At 48.5% G+C, this 17,478-nt stretch overlaps 1 protein-coding gene and 1 non-coding gene across 2 annotated transcripts in view; both read left to right on the top strand.

Annotated features, from left to right (window-relative positions):
• The window catches only part of LOC132829069 (lipoprotein lipase-like), a 31,695-nt gene extending 22,342 nt beyond the window's left edge, over window positions 1-9,353 (top strand). Inside the window, exons 7-10 of the mRNA XM_060846365.1 lie at window positions 822-942; window positions 4,627-4,860; window positions 6,238-6,344; window positions 8,624-9,353. Of these exons, the coding sequence (XP_060702348.1) occupies window positions 822-942; window positions 4,627-4,860; window positions 6,238-6,319 (437 nt within the window). The 3' untranslated portion in view covers window positions 6,320-6,344; window positions 8,624-9,353. The remainder of the gene's footprint in view (window positions 1-821; window positions 943-4,626; window positions 4,861-6,237; window positions 6,345-8,623) is intronic.
• A 5,988-nt stretch (window positions 9,354-15,341) lies between these two features.
• On the top strand, window positions 15,342-15,414 carry trnak-uuu (transfer RNA lysine (anticodon UUU)). Its single transcript has one exon. It is a non-coding gene; the product is annotated as a tRNA-Lys (tRNA).
• The last annotated feature ends 2,064 nt before the right edge of the window (window positions 15,415-17,478 follow it).

Genomic DNA, 17,478 nt, shown 5'->3' with positions numbered 1-17,478 from the left:
TAACGATCTTTGGAACTGCTCGAAAGGTGAAGGGTGAAGGCCACACAGTCGGACTCTCTGTTCTGTGGTCAGGATTCTTTATTCCTTCACAGGATGGGGTGTCACTGGCCAGGCCAGTATTTATTGCTCTTACCTAATTGCCCAGAGGGCAGTTGAGAGTCAACCACATTACTGTGGGTCTGGAGTCACGTGTAGGCCAGACCAGGTAAGGATGACCGTTTCCTCCCCTAAAGGGCATCAGATGGGTTTTTCCTGAAAATCAAGAATGGATTCATGGATCACTGATATCCTTTAGGGAAGGAAATCTGCCATCCTGACCAGGCCTGGCCTACATGTGACTCAAGGGTTACAATGATGTGGTTGACTCTTACTGGTCTTCTGGGCAATTAGAAATAGGCATTCAAGTTGATCTGGCTAACACCCAGTGAATGAATAATAAAAAAAATTCTTAATTCCATATTTTTAATAATTGAATTCAAATTCCATCATCTGCCATGGCGAGATTCAAACCCAAGTCCCCAGAACATTCCTGGATCTCTGGATTAGCAGGTCCGGTTGTAATACCACCACTCCATTGCATCCCCTTGGACAGGCTTCATGAGTGTGAGTTGAAAATGTGTTGCTGGAAAAGCGCAGCAGGTCAGGCAGCATCCAAGGAGCAGGAGAATCGACGTTTCGGGAATCGTGAGTGTGGGACAATGGTCACCACTCCCCTGAGCTCTGTCCTGGCCTGCGATGTCGGGAAGTGAAGTCCAGGATGTTGTTGTTTTGGGGGTGAATATTTCTGACCATTGGTAATCGATGATTCTTTTCTCTCACAGTTTATCATTATCAATTAAAGATGCATTTCTTCAGAGATGTTAACCAAACCGAGACATCTGTGAATTTCCTCGTTTCCCTAGTTGGAACCTTGAATGAATCGAAGGACCTCCCTGTTCGAGTGTGAGTATCTCGCAGCCTGTGCCAAGTGATTCAGTCAGGATCTGGAAGCCATTTTGTATCAGGCATTTTGTTTTATTTATTCATGGGATGTGGGAGTCCCTGACAAGACCAGTCTTTCTTGCCCATCCCTAATTGCCTTTGAGCTGAGAAGATGATGGTGGAGATAGTTAGCACGTTGCAGTGGGTCTGGAGTCACGTGTAGGCCAGATGTGTAAGGATGGCAGATTTCCTTCCCTGATGGACATCAATGAGTGAGATGGGTTTTTGTGAGAATTGCTACATGTTTACCATTAGACTAACCTTTTTTAAATCCAGATTTATTTTCTTTCAGACGCAAATTTAACCACAACACCCTTTCTCATAACCATAAGAGCATGTAAAAATAGAAATAGGCCATTCAGCCCATCGAGATTGCTCTGCCATTCAACAAGATCACCTCCACTTTCCTGCTATTTCCCCATAATCTTCGATTCTTGAATATATTTAATGGTCTAGCCTCAACCGTGATAAAGAGCGCCACAGATTGAGAGAAACCATTCCTCCTCATCTCTGTCTTAATTAGATAACTGCTTACTCTGAAATGATGCTGTCTGGTCTGAGACTCTTTCACAAGGGGACACACCCTCTCCACATCTCCCTTGTCAAGTCAACTAAGAATCTTATGCGTTTCAATAAGATTTCAATTAATTCCATGAACTCCAATGAATACAAGCCCTATCTACTTGACCTCTCCTCATAAGACAATTTGTCTACATTTGGGATTGACTTAGGGAACATTCCGGGTTGCCTCCAGCCAGGATATCTGGAGAAGGGGCCCAAAACTGTTCACAGTGTTCCAGCTGTGATCTGACTATTGCCTTATGTGGTTTTAGGTGAAAGTGAGGATTGCAGGTGCTGGAGATTAGAGTTGAAGAGTGTGTTGCTGGAAAAGCACAGCAGGTCAGGCAGCTTCCAAGGAGCAGGAGAATCGGTGTGTTTTGGGCAAAAGCCCTTCATCAGCCTTCATATGGTTTTAGCAAGATTTCCCTATTTTCCAACTCCCATTCCCTTTAAAGTAAAGACCAATATTCCATTTGCCTTCCACTGAACTTGGATGCTAGCTTTTTGTGATTCATGGACAAAAGCTTCCAAACATCTTTCTCCATTTAAATAATATTCAGCTCCTCTAGTCTTCCATTCCAAAATGCATACCCTCACATTATATTCCATCTGCCAGCATTTTGTCCACTTGCTTAACCTGACCAGATCCCTCTATTGACTCTGTGTCACCTCTTGTGTTCCACCTATTTTTAATGTGATCCACAAACATGGCGATAGTACATTCACCTCAGTCATCCAAGTCATTAATAAATATTGCTAATGTGTATGGATCCCTGTGACGCTCCATGAGTTGCAGGTTGTCATTCCGAAAATGTTCCCTTATTCCAACAGCATCCCTTATTCATCATCCAACCTGAGGTTTAGAGGGATACAGGCCAAATGAGGCAAGTGGGACTAGATTAGTTTGGGAAAATTGGTTGGTGTGAGTTGGACCGAAGAGTCTGTTTCTGTGCTTTATGACCCTGTGAATCTATGCATGATAACATATTACTTCCATCACCGTGGGCTGAGATTTTATTAAGTAACATTATATGTGGTACCCTATCAAATGCCTTCAAGATCCAAATAAATTACATCTACTGGTTCCCCTTCATCTATCCTACTTGTTATCTCAAATAATTTGCATACATTTGTCAGGCGTGATGTTCCTCTGTTTGATCACATTACATATTTCTGAATGCTCTGCTATTGCATCCTTCATCATAGAATCCCCACAGTGAGGAAACAGGCCATTTGGCCCACGCCGACCCTCCGAAGACTATCCCACCCAGATCCATTCCCCTATATTTACTCCTGACTAATGCACCTCACCTGCACATCCCTGAACACTCTGGGCAATTTAGCATGGCCAAGTTTCCCAATCTGCACACCTTTGGATTGTGGGAGGAAACCAGAGCACCCGGAGGAAACCCATGCAGACACGGGAGAACGTACAAAGTCCACACAGTCAGTTGCCCGAGGTGGGTATCAAACCCAGGTCCCTGGTGCTGTGAAACAGCATGTTAATCACTGAGTCACTGTGTCATACTAACATAGACTTTAATATTTTCCCAATGATTGATGTTGAACTAATTGGCCTCTCGTTACCTGTGTTTTTGTCTCCTTTCTGAATAAAGGAGAACGTTAGCCAAGGAACTCTGAACTCCAGGTTCAGTGACATTACTGCTATACTGCTGTTTCCTCTGCAGGGCTCGCTCTCTCGCTCTCGGATCCTGCTGGCTTGTTGGACCCTTTAACCTGTGGCTCAGAGACTAACCGTCTCATCTCGAGCCCATAACCCAGACTGATGCTCCAGTGCACTACAGAGGATGTGCTGCACTGTTAGAACTGATCAGGCGTTCAACTGAGCTGCCCCACCCTTGGGTAGCTCTCAAAGCTTTCTGGAGTTTTGCTGTGTTCCAATTACTGCATTTCCCCATATTACAACACATCTAACATCTTCAGGCAGTGTAACGGACAGGCTGGGCCCTAACGTTTCTCCTCATTTTAAGCAGGTGTAAAGTCGTTATTTCAGGAGTGATGCAGCGGGTCGAAACCCCTCAGGTTTAAACAAATCAGAATTTATTTATTGGGGCAGCACGGTGGCACAGTGGTTAGCACTGCTGCCTCACAGCACCAGAGACCCGGGTTCAATTCCCGACTCAGGCGACTGACTGTGTGGAGTTTGCACGTTCTCCCCGTGTCTGCGTGGGTTTCCTCCAGGTGCTCCGGTTTCCTCCCACAGTCCAGAGATGTGCAGGTTAGGTGAATTGGCCATGCTAAATTGCCCCTAGTGTTAGGTGAAGGGGTAAATGTAAGGGAATGGGTCTGGGTGGTATACGCTTCAGCGGGTCGGTGTGGACGTGTTGGGCCGAAGGGCCTGTTTCCACACTGTGAGTAATCTAATCTTTAAAAAAAGTATGAATGAAACACAAATAAAAGAGAACTGAATGCAGAATAACTTCACTTATCTGAAATACCAACAGACTATCCCAACAATACCCATAAATACCCCTTAGGTAAAACAAGACCGTAAAATCAGACCCAGGTCTTACAGGAGAGAGATGGCAGAGGGATTCAGCATGGAATACCATCGCTGTTTCTATGGATCCCCAGCCGCTCTGAACAGCCAGACTGCTCAAACCAGAGAGCAGCTGAGCTGGGAGAATTGCCATTCCCCTTTCATTGTACAAGTGATTTATTTGTAACCCTTGAAAGCCTTTTTCCTGAGGCAGTATCTGTTAGCTATAATCAAATTGGCATTAAACCCATCAAAACCAGACACATTGGAATTTATGCATTTCCAACCGCTCTGAGAAAAGAAAACAAGGTCAACCTAACCCTGCTAAAGGAGCAGCATTGTCACAGCAGGAAAGGAGGGTGTATCATGAGGCTTTAAGTAGGTTCTACAGAAATGCAACCTCTCTACTTGATTTATTTTGAAACGACTTTTACTTTTATTTTGGCAATGTTGATGAGAAATGATGGGATTTAATCCGGGCTAGTTTGCCGAAGATTCCATCCTGGACATTGTATGCTCCAATTATGGTGAAGAGCCCTCTGTTGCTGCCCCAATTCTACCTGATTTCTCGCCTCCTTTCGCAGCCCAGAGATATTGGCGAACAGAACCCATTCGTTCCTGGTGCACACTGAGGTCGATATCGGAGAGTTACTGATGGTGAAGCTGAAGTGGGAATCCTCATCTTCCATCTGGTCAACTATAATGGGGAGAGTCACCAACCCACTCTCAGTGTTGATGTTCTGGGACAGCGGTAAGGAGACGTCTGACCAGCTGGAGATCAGGAAGATAAGAGTGAAGGCGGGAGAGACACAGAAACGGTAGGTGCTGACTGTCAGTGTCTTTGGCTGATTTGAGGGAAACAGGGGGATCTCTCTCTTTTTCTTTCTCTCTTTTTCTTTCTCTCTCTCTCTTTTTCTCTCTCTCTGTGTCTCTGTCTCTGTCTCTCTCTCTCTCTCTGTTTCTGTCTCTGTCTCTCTCTCTCTCTTGGTCAGCACATTATGCTATTCCTACAGCCAGCCACCTTCCCCCCCCCCCCACCCCACCCTATACTTGCACCCCATTAATATCCAAGTTGGGTGGCACAGTGGTTAGCACTGCTGCCTCGCAGCGCCACAGACCCGGTTCAATTCCCGCCTCAGACGACTGTCTGTGTGGAGTTTGCACATTCTCCCCGTGTCTGCGTGGGTTTCCTCCGGGTGCTCCGGTTTCCTCCCACAGTCCAAAGATGTGCGGGTCAGGTGAATTGGCCATGCTAAATTAACCGTAGTGTTAGGTAAGGGGTAAATGTAGGGGTATGGGTGGGTTGCTCTTCGGAGGGTCGGTGTGGACTTGTTGGGCCCAAGGGCCTGTTTCCACACTGTAAGTAATCTAATCTAATCTAATTATCCAATGCTGTCTTATCTGGTGGCTATCTTGGGGAAGGATTTGATTACTTTCAAAGAACAATGAAATAAAAACAGACCGCATTTAAGACAGAATTTAAATATTATTAAGGCCAGTGTAGATTAATTCTTGACAACCAAAAGGTTATTCAGGGATAGACAGGAATTGGGGTTCCTATGAGTTTGCAGATGACACCACAAATGCATGAAAAGATTGCCCCTTAGGTCCCTTTTATATCTTTCCCCTCTCACCCTAAACCTATGCGCTCTAGTTCTGAACTCCCTCACCCCAAGGAAAAGACCTTGTCATTTATCCTATCCGTGCCCCTCATGATTTTGTAAACCTCTATAAGGTCACCCCTCAGCCTCCGATGCTCCAGGGAAAACAGCCCCAGCCTGTTCAGCCTCTCCCTATAGCTCAGATCCTCCAACCCTGGCAACATCCTTGTAAATCTTTTCTGAACCCTTTCAAGTTTCACAACATCTTTCTGATAGGAAGGAGACCAGAATTGCACCAATATTCCAACACTGGCCTAATTAGATTTATTGTCACATGTTGAGGGTATGGTGCTGGAAAAGTAGAGCAGGTCAGGTATCAGAGTGATTCCTGATGAAGGGCTTATGCCAGAAACATCGCTTCTCCTGCTCCTCAGATGCTGCCTGAGCTGCTGCGCTTTTCCAGCAACACACTCTCGACGCTGATCTCCAGCATCTGCAGACCTCGCTTTCTCCTTATGCCAAAGTTCAACGGTGAAATTTGGTCATGGTGTCAGAAGTAACTCTATTCATGAATACTTCCCTTTTCAAATACAGGATTGTGTTCTGTGCAAAGAATTCTGCTTCTGTGAAGATTCAGCCAGCGCAGGAGGTAACTCTCGTCAAGTGTCACAGCTGATGGATCTGCACGGTCAGCGGAGGAGGTGAGTTAAGAAAAAAGGTGAAAAGGATTCTGGGGCATATTCCATCACACCCCTGACTTGTGCCTATTAGGTGGTGGACAGGCTTTGGGGAGGCAGGAGGGGAGTTACTCGCTGCAGTATTTTTAGATTCCAACCTGCTCTTGTTGACAACGGGTTTATGTTACAAGATCAGTTGAGTTTCTGGTCAATGGTAACCCCAGGTAACTCCAAGGGATTCAGTGATGGTAACACCATTAGCTGTCAAGGGATAGTGGCTAGATTCTGCCTTATGTGACTGAGTCAAGGAATCCAAGCAAAACTGGAGTCAAATAGGTATCGGGGGCAGACTGTCCGCTAGTTAGAGTCATATCCAGCACATAGGAAGATGGTTGTGATTGGTAGAAATCCATCATCTCAGCTCCAGGACATAGTCATAGAGATGTACAGCACGGAAACAGACCCATTGAACCAACCCGTCCATGTCGACCAGATATCCCAACCCAATCTCGTCCCACCTGCCAGCACCCAGGCCATATCCCTCCAAACCCTTCCTATTCATATACCCATCCAAATGCCTTTTAAATGTTGCAATTGTACCAGCCTCCACCACTTCCTCTGGCAGCTCATTCCATACACGTACCACCCCTGCATGAAAACGTTGCCCCTTAAGTCTCTTTTGTATCTTTCCCCTCTCACCCTAAATCTATGCCCTCTAGTTCTGGACTCCCCCACCCCAGGGAAAAGACTTTGTCTATTTACCCAATCCATGCCCCTCATGATTTTATAAATCTCTATAAGGTCACCCCTCAGCCTCCGACGCTTCAGGGAAAACAGCCCCAGCCTACATAGCCTCTCCCTGTAGCTCAGATCCTCCAACCCTGGCAACATCCTTGTAAATCTTTTCTGAACCCTTTCAAGTTTCACAACATCTTTCCAATAGGAAGGAGACCAGAATTGCACACAATATTCCAACAGTGGCCTAACCAATGTCCTGTACAGCCGCAACATGACCTCCCAACTCCTGTACTCAATACTCTGACCAATAAAGGAAAGCATACCAAACACACATCTCTGCAGGAATTGCTCAGGACTGTGGCTGAGGCCCAATCATCTTCAGCCGCTTCATCAGTGACCTTCCCAATATCATAAGGCCCGAGCTGGAGCTGTTTGCTAATGGTTGCTCAAGGTTCCGCACCATTTGCAACTTTTCGGCTATGGCAGCAGTCCATCTTCAAGTGCAACAAGATCTGGGCCACAAAGCTAGGGCTGACCAGGGGCAAGTAACATTTGTACCACACCTATTCCACAGAGTGACCATCTCCAATCCGAGAGAATCTAACCATTGCCCCTTTGATATTCAATGCCATTACCATCAATAATTCTCCCACTATCATTATCCTGGGGATACCATTGACCAGGAACTGAAGTGGACTATCTGTATAAATACTGCTGGCAGGTTCGAGGGTGGGAAGGCTGCAGCAATACCTCACTGTCTGACTGCACCAAACCTGTCCGGGTCCGGTGGGTCAAAATCCTTGAATTTGCTCTTTAAGGGCTTTAGAGGTCAACAATAGACAATAGTTGCAGGAGTAGGCCATTCAGCCCTTCGAGCCTCCAGCACATAGACTGCAGCGGGTTCAGGACGGAAGCTCACCACCACCAGCTCGAGTCAAAGAGTGAGGTGCTGGAAAAGCACAGCAGGTCAGGCAGCATCTGAGGAGCCGGAAAATCAGAGTTTTTCAGGCAGGAACACCTCATTCCCGATGAAGGGCTTATGCCTGAAACATCGATTGTCCTGCTCCTCGGATTCTGCCTGACCTGCTGTGCTTTTCCAGCACTATGCTCTCGACTCTGATCCCCAGCTTCTGCATGTCAGGAAGACAGGATAATGTTATCTTAGTGGGCATCATGGTGGCACAGTGGTTAGCACTGCTGCCTCCCAGCGCCAGAGACCTGGGTTCAATTCCCACCTCAGGCGACTGACTGTGTGGATTTTGCACGTTCTCCCAGTATCTGCGTAGGTTTCCTCCGGGTGCTCTGGTTTCCTCCCACAGTCCAAAGATGTGCGGGTCAGGTGAACTGGCCATGGTAAATTGCCCGTAGTGTTAGATTAGGGTTATGGGTGGGTTGTGCTTCGGTGGGTCAGTGTGGAGTTGTTGGGCCGAAGGGCCTGTTTCCACACTGTGAGTAATCTAATCTAATTTCACAAGCATCAGAAGAATCGACTAGAGAATTTCCTGCTGTATTTATTCAGCTGAGATATTTCTAACAGATCGTTTTTTTTTGTACATTTTCTATAGATGCGGGCAGAAGAATTTCCTTCTGATAACACATCAGTATCTGAGACCATTATCCTCCCCACCCACCCACCACACTCCCTGAGCCACTTCCTGCTCTGCAATAGTTGGCATTCGGAAGAAATTGACGGGCGATTGGCTTAAAAAGGCTCAAGGCAAACAGCTCACGAGGGAACCAAAAACAAATTATTCTGATTTTTAAAAAAAAAACTCTTCTCATCAAAATTATTCATAGTTAATGTGTTTTATTATCTTTCATACATGTAAATTCCATTTGACATACTGGTACAGTCTCACTGTAATGGGAGTGAGAGAACATGGTCCCACTGCAGTAAGACTGAGCTACATTCTTACTACTATGTGAACGAGTGTATACAGTCTCACTGCAGTGTGAGTACTGCAGGACGGTCTTGTTATGGTGTGATTAAGTTGGGCGAAAATAAATGCTACAGTCTCACTGCAACTCGAGTGACATGGTACAGTCTCATTCCAGTCTAAGTGCAGTGTGAGTTGATCAGAAATGGTATCGAATGAATTACTCATTCTCTGCAGTATTTATTAAATGTATATATGAGTATATATAAATCCACTTTGTACAAAAGATATCTTTCACTCGTATTTCTTTAGTCTTGCTGTAGAGTTGGTCTGGCACTGTTGTATGTAATCTCCCTTTCCCAATCCATCAATAATGTCTTTATTTGTTGATATATAAAAATTGCTGTTTGTCTCTCTATTCTGCGATATTTCAGCATAATCTCATTTGAGCAGTGTCCATTGGTTCAACCTTAAGATTTACTGCCCAGCATGAAATCCAGGACTTTAGCCCTAAACTCTCCCCGATATTGAAGGGGGGGGGCTGGGATTAACCATGTGGTTGGTCCCTGAGTCTGACACTGCCGTACCATGTAATGGTGAAGAGTCCCTGTACTCTGCCTCCTGACAATGTGATCACTTGCACAGTTGGATCATGTTGGTGATGAGGAAGCCTTTATGACACCATGATACCGTGAGTGTGTTTGTGATGCAGTCTGCCCGTGGGGGGATAGCTGGACAGAATGGGAGAGTGGCGCCATTTGCAGCCCAGTGTTTGGTTGTCCTGGTAACTGCAGCCACAGAGGCCTAACAGCAATGGAGGGGGGGTGGGGGGGGGGGGCACTTCTCAGACTGGTCTGGAGTTCTTCATACAATGAGCAAATGTTAACACCCCCCCCACTAACCATCACCATCTCCCCGCTCCCCCCCACTAACCATCACCATCTCCCCGCTCCCCCCCACTAACCATCACCATCTCCCCGCACCCCCCCACTAACCATCACCATCTCCCCGCACCCCCCCACTAACCATCACCATCTCCCCACACCCCCCCCACTAACCATCACCATCTCCCCGCTCCCCCCCACTAACCATCACCATCTCCCCGCTCCCCCCCACTAACCATCACCATCTCCCCGCTCCCCCCCACTAACCATCACCATCTCCCCGCTCCCCCCCACTAACCATCACCATCTCCCCGCACCCCCCCACTAACCATCACCATCTCCCCGCACCCCCCCACTAACCATCACCATCTCCCCACACCCCCCCCACTAACCATCACCATCTCCCCACACCCCCCCACTAACCATCACCATCTCCCCACACCCCCCCCACTAACCATCACCATCTCCCCGCTCCCCCCCACTAACCATCACCATCTCCCCCCACCCCCCCACTAACCATCACCATCTCCCCACACCCCCCCACTAACCATCACCATCTCCCCCCACCCCCCCCACTAACCATCACCATCTCCCCACACCCCCCCCCACTAACCATCACCATCTCCCCGCTCCCCCCCACTAACCATCACCATCTCCCCCCACCGCCCCACTAACCATCACCATCTCCCCACACCCCCCCACTAACCATCACCATCTCCCCACATCCCCCCCACTAACCATCACCATCTCCCCACACCCCCCCCACTAACCATCACCATCTCCCCACACCCCCCCCACTAACCAGCACCATCTCCCCACATCCCCCCCACTAACCATCACCATCTCCCCGCAACCCCCCACTAACCATCACCATCTCCCCGCACCCCCCCCACTAACCATCACCATCTCCCCGCACCCCCCCACTAACCATCACCATCTCCCCACACCCCCCCACTAACCATCACCATCTCCCCACACCCCCCCCACTAACCATCACCATCTCCCCACATCCCCCCCACTAACCATCACCATCTCCCCACACCCCCCCCACTAACCAGCACCATCTCCCCACATCCCCCCCACTAACCATCACCATCTCCCCGCACCCCCCCACTAACCATCACCATCTCCCCGCAACCCCCCACTAACCATCACCATCTCCCCGCACCCCCCCACTAACCATCACCATCTCCCCGCACCCCCCCACTAATCATCACCATCTCCCCACACTCCCCTACTAACCATCACCATCTCCCCACACCCCCCCCACTAACCATCACCATCTCCCCGCACCCCCCCCACTAACCATCACCATCTCCCCGCACCCCCCCCACTAACCATCACCATCTCCCCGCACCCCCCCCCACTAACCAGCACCATCTCCCCACACCCCCCCCACTAACCAGCACCATCTCCCCACATCCCCCCCACTAACCATCACCATCTCCCCGCACCCCCCCACTAACCATCACCATCTCCCCGCAACCCCCCACTAACCATCACCATCTCCCCGCACCCCCCCACTAACCAGCACCATCTCCCTGCACCCCCCCACTAACCAGCACCATCTCCCCACATCCCCCCCACTAACCATCACCATCTCCCTGCACCCCCCCACTAACCATCACCATCTCCCCCCACCCCCCCACTAACCATCACCATCTCCCTGCATCCCCCCCACTAACCATCACCATCTCCCTGCTTCCCCCCCACTAACCATCACCATCTCCCCACTAACCATCACCACCTCCCTGCTTCCCCCCTACTAACCATCACCATCTCCCCACACCCCCCCACTAACCATCACCACCTCCCTGCTCCCCCCCCACTAACCATACCACCATCTCCCCGCACCCCCCCACCCCCAGATACACTGAGGACCTAGCAACAGCTTTGCAAATCCTTCTCCCAGCTAACACCTGAGGTACAGTGCTTTTGAAAGACTGCCATTGAACAAAGAGACGTTAGCAAGAGTGGGTCAGCAGAAGAGCGCAGTGTTAATGGTGGACCGATAAGAGAGTGGACATTTGTGAGATTTGTCCCTGGATGAGACGGTCAGACTGACTTCATTGTGTAATAGCAGGCTCACATCGTTCCAATTCTGGAAGGTCATCTTGAGTTCCACACCCAGACGGACACTGACATGTTGCCTGACTGTTATCGCCAACACAGTTACCAAACGCACAGAGAGACTGTCTCACCTCAACAAAACTATGGTGCGTCTTCAGCCCAGACAGGAACCAGTCCTGGAACGCCACCAGGATGAAGGGATCAGAGAGTGGCTGTTGTTACAGCCAGCGAGATCTACAGCAAAACAAAACAGGCCCTTCAGTCCATTGAGTCTGTGCTGGTCAGAAATAACCAGCTGACCAGTTACTTCCATTTTCCAGCCCTCGGTCTTGTATGCCTTACAGTTACAAATACGCATCTGAATTCTTCGTAAATGTTCTGAGGCTTCCTGCCCCAGCCACCCTCCCAGGCTGTGGGTTTCAGATTCACTCTTGACGTAAAAAGGATTTCCTCACATCCCTAAATATCCTGCCTGTTATCTTAAATCCATGCCCCCGATCACTGATCCCTCCATCAAGGAGAAAGGTTTCTCCCTGTCCACCCTATTCATACCCCTCATAATTTAATATGTGTCAATCATGTCCCCTCTCATTCTCCATTGATCTAAGGAAAACAACTCCCAATCTTCCTTCATAACTGAAAGTCTCCAGTCCAGGAGAAAGTGAGGGCTGCAGATGCTGGAGATCAGAGTCAAAACGTGTGATGCTGGAAAAGTGCAGCAGGTCAGGCAGCATCCGAGGAACAGGAGATTAGGCATTTCAGGCATAATTTGGAGATGCCGGTGTTGGACTGGGGTGTACAAAGTTAAAAATCACACAACACACCAGGTTATAGTCCTACAGGGTCTAGATTAGAATGGTGCTGGAAAAGCACAGCAGCTCAGGCAGCATCCGAGGAGCAGGAAAATCGGCGAAAGCCCTTCATAGAGGCAGGGAACCTGAAGGGTGGAGTGATATCACCCGATGAAGGAGTGTCGCTCTGAAAGCTAGTGTGTTTCCAATTAAACCTGTTGGACGATAACCTGGTGTTGTGTGATTTTTAACTTTCAGGCATAAGCCCTTCATCAGGAATGTCAACGCAATCCCTGATGAAGGGCTTTATGCTCGAAACGTCACCTCTCCTGCACCTCAGATGCTGCCTGACCGGCTGTGCTTTTCCAGCACCACACTTTTAGGCTCCAGCCCAGGCATCATCCTGGTGACCTCCCTCTGTTCTCTCTCCAGTGCAATCACATCCCATTGAGAAGGTGGATTCCAAAACTGCACGCTAGCTATAATCTAACCAGCATGTTCCACAGTCCCAGCACAATCTCCTTGTTGAGGCAAATGCCTTCTTAATCACTTTGTCCACCTGTCTCGTTGCATTAAGAGACCAGTGTATATACACACCAAGCTCCCTCTGATCCTTGGTACCTCCCACGGTCCTACCGTTCCACATGTATCCTTCCGCCTTACCCAAGTGTATCACCTCACACTTATTGGGATTGAATTCCATTTGCCACTGACCAGCCTGTCTGGATCTCCTGTAAGCTAAGGCTACCCTCCTCACTATTTACCACCCCACTAGTTCTCGTATCACCCATGAACTTACAGATCAGCCTTCCAACATTGAAGTCTAAATCATTTGAATACACCAAGGGCCTCAACACATGACCCTTGTGAGGGACCTCACTGGACACAGGCTCCCTGTCACCAAAACACCCTGGACTATCACCCTCTGCTTCCTGCCTCTCAGCTAATTGTGGATCCAATTTTCCAAAGATCCTTGGATCCCATGAGCTCTAACCTTGGTTATCAGTCTCTCCTACAGGATCTTTTTAAAAGCTTTGCTGGAGTCCATCTAGACTACGTCAAAAGCATTGCTATCATCTCCTCTGTGAAAAATTCAACCAAATCGATCAAAAGTGAGTGTTGCTGAACAAAAGCAAGCTGGCTGTTCTTGCTTAGTCCCGGCCTCTCCAAATGCAGATTAATTCTGTTCCTCAGAATGACTTCCAGGAGTTTCCCCACCACTGAGGTTAGACTGAGTGGCTTGTAGTTTCCTAGTTTATCCCTTGTGTCCTTCTTGAATAACAATACAAGCCCTCCGGCTTCTCTCCTATGGTGGCCAGAGAGGAATTGAAAGTTATTGCCCTTCTATTTCCTCACTTGTCCCATTCAACTGCCTGGGATACATTTCATCTGGTTCTGGAGATTTATCTACACTGATCACAGAACCTCCTGTCTGTCAATGCTAGTTTCTTCATAATCATATCACAATCCTTCTGCCCGATTTCCACAGCCATATCATCTCTCACCGGTGAACACTGACAGGAATAATTCATGTAGAATCCTGCTGGTGCAATGTGCAAATTACCACGGTGCTCCTTAATGGGCCCCAATCTTGTCCATTATCATTTGCCATTAATGTACCTGTAAAACAAATTTTGGATCTTCCTTTACTTTACCTACTTTGTGCCCCCTTATAAACTCTCCTAATATTCATTTTAAGTTCCCTCTTGCACATTCCATACTTCTCTTGGATTTCTGCTGTTATGAGCTCTCAGTAGCTGCAATAAGCCTCCCCTTTTTCTCTTAATCCAATGCTGTGTATCCTTCGATATCCACGGTTCACAGGATTTGACGGTCCCACCCTTTTCCTTTACTAGAACATCTTCACCCTATGCTCTCCACATTTCCTCCATAAATCTATCCCGCTGTTCGAATTTTTACCTGAAATTACCTGCTCCCAATCCACTCTGGCCAAATCATATTGGGTCTTATTAAAATTAAACTTGGATTCAGGCCCATCCTTACCTTTTTCAGAATCTCGGTCTAACAGAGTTATGATCACGGTTTGTAAGTTGCTCCCTCACTGATACATCAAACAATTTCTTAGCTTTGTTACCTAAAGTTAAGCCCCCTGTCTTGCACTGCCTTCTACAGACTGCTTTAAGAAGCTCTCCCAGATGTCTTTTAAGAATTCTGCTAGCTCTAAACCTTTCACCCAGTGACTACTCCAGCTGATGTTGGCAAAGTTGAAATTGCCGATCAACCCTACCCCACTACCTTTACATTTCCCTCAAATACGTCAAAAAGTACTGGAAAAGCACAGCAGGTCAGGCAGCATCCGAGGAGCAGGAGAGTCGACGTTTTGGACATAAGCCCCTCATTCCTAATAAACAACTTATGCCCGAAACGTTGATTTTCCTGCTCCTCGGATGCTGCCTGACCTGCTGTGCTTTTCCAGCACGACACTTTTAGACTCTGATCTCCAGCGTCTGCAGCCCTCGCATTCTCCGTTTCCCTGAAATATGCAGACAGATCTGCACTTCTATTTCTCTTGGACTGTTCGGGGGTCTATAGTACACTCCCAGCAATGTGATTACTCCTTTTTGGTTTTGAATCTTGACCTGTAAGCTTCATTTGAGGAGCTTTCTGAGATGTCATCCCTCCTTACTGCATGAACCAGGAACCCGGGTAGCTCAGTTGGTAGAGCATCAGACTTTTAATCTAAGGGTCCAGGGTTCAAGTCCCTGCTCGGGCGGGTCGCTTTTAAATTGCACTGCCACAGGACAACAGAGAAGGCGGTGCGAGCAAATCAGACTCAATGGCCCTCCCGTTCAGTGGGCGGCATGGTGGCACAGTGGTTAGCACTGCTGCCTCACAGCGCCAGAGACCTGGGTTCAATTCCTGCCTCGGGTGACTGTCTGTGTGGAGTTTGCACATTCTCCCCGTGTCTGCGTGGGTTTCCTCCGGGTGCTCCGGTTTCCTCCCACAGTCCAAAAATGTGCAGGTTAGGTGAATTGGCCATGCTAAATTGCCCGTAGTGTTAGGCGAAGGGGAATGGGTCTGGGTGGGTTGCACTTCGGTGGGTCGGTGTAGACTTGTTGGGCCGAAGGGCCTGTTTCCACAGTGAAAGTAATCTAATAGATTCATTGATCAAAACTGTACCATCTTCTTCTCCTCCTCTGTCTTGCCTGAAGCCCCTACGTCCTAAATATTGAGCTACCCCAGTCCCTCCCCTCGCAGACAGTTATGACATCATTTGCCCATTTGCGCCTCAAATCATCTGCCTTGATCACCAGACTCCTAGCATTATAATAAATACCATCCAAATACATGCCAAACCCAGCTGTACCCTCACTGGTCTGTCGTTTCTATACCTTCTTGACTCCCTTATTGTCTCTTCTAAATTTGACAGGCAGGAGGCTGGAAGGACACAGCAGGCCAGGCAGCATCAGGAGGGGGAGAAGTCAACATTTCTTTAGAAGAAGTAACCCTTCTTTAGACTGTTGGGCTGTTGGGGGAGCTGCAGATAAAGGAGTGTCAGGGGTGGAGAAAGACGGGGTGGGGAGGTAGGGATAGGTGAACACAGGTAGAGGGTGTGACCTGATTGGTCGATGGGTGGAATGAATCCGGTTGGTCGCTGGGACAGAGGAATGGAAGGGAGAGGGAGGGGCTGGGAAGGGAATTGGGTGAAGGGAAGGGAGGTTTGTTTGAAATTGGAGTATTCAGTGTCGCGTCCTCCGGGCTGCAGGCTGCCCAGGCGGAAGGTGAAGTGTTGTTCCTCCAATTTGCAGCGTGGTTCATTGTGGTAATGGAGGAGGCCGAGGATGCTCATGTCGGAGAGGGAATTGAAATCGGCAGTGACTGGGAGGTCCGGTCGGCCCCTGCAGGCCAGGCTGAGATGCTCGGCAAACCGTTCCCTAAGTTTACGTTTGGTCTCCCTGGAGTAGAGAAGACCACATCGGGAGCACAGGATACAGTAACTGAGGTTGGAGGAGAGGCAGGTGAACCTCTGTCTCACCTGGATGGGGCCCTGACTGGTCACAGTCACAGCGCATTTCAATTCCCCCTCCAATTCCCTTTCCAACATGAGCATCCTTGGCCTCCTCCATTGCCAATCCGACCAGGAAGATCTGGTGAATGGGAAGGTGGGATCCCAAACACTGCAATCCATGACATCTCGAGATTCCGATGCCATATTTGCAGTTGCAGGATGAAGAGATGAGGAAGAACAAAGAGCCCAGATTCACATGTACAAAGGACTCCCACAAAGAGTGCCACACAATGAATGAGAATCTTGCTCAGAGATTGCTTCTTTCACCTGGAGGATGGCAGTCAGCGTTGCCATGACTCCAGTGGGAAACTTCCAAGGATATTCACTACAGAGAGACAAGGGTGACTTTAGGATTCCGTCTTGTCTCACCTGGCAGGGGTCTGGAAGACTCGATGAAAAGAGAGTTTACTGGGCTCTTATTTGGACCAACCGCCATCTTCATGTTTCAGTACCTGCTGAAGAAAGTTCCGTCCCCTGTACCCTTCAGAGTAGAAGAAAATCATGAGACAACCTTTGGGATGTACATCCCTTTACCTGGCATCTTGCCAGCACTGAGAGTCTGTGATAGACAGAACATGGTCACAGAATCCTCTCAGTGGTGTTACCATTCGTGTTACCCTTCCAACGTGTTCTGAGGTAGCCAGGGGTTTTTTGGTAAGATCATTCCTGAAGAAGGGCTCATGCCCGGAACGTCAATTCTCCTGCTCCTTGGATGCTGCCTGACCTGCTGCGCTTTTCCAGCTCTGATCTCCAGCATCTGCAGTCCCC

Source organism: Hemiscyllium ocellatum, chromosome 28 (assembly GCF_020745735.1).
Source record: "Hemiscyllium ocellatum isolate sHemOce1 chromosome 28, sHemOce1.pat.X.cur, whole genome shotgun sequence".
Taxonomy (NCBI): domain Eukaryota; kingdom Metazoa; phylum Chordata; class Chondrichthyes; order Orectolobiformes; family Hemiscylliidae; genus Hemiscyllium; species Hemiscyllium ocellatum.
Note: the sequence above shows the minus strand (reverse complement) of the source record. Positions and strands in the feature narration are given on the sequence as shown.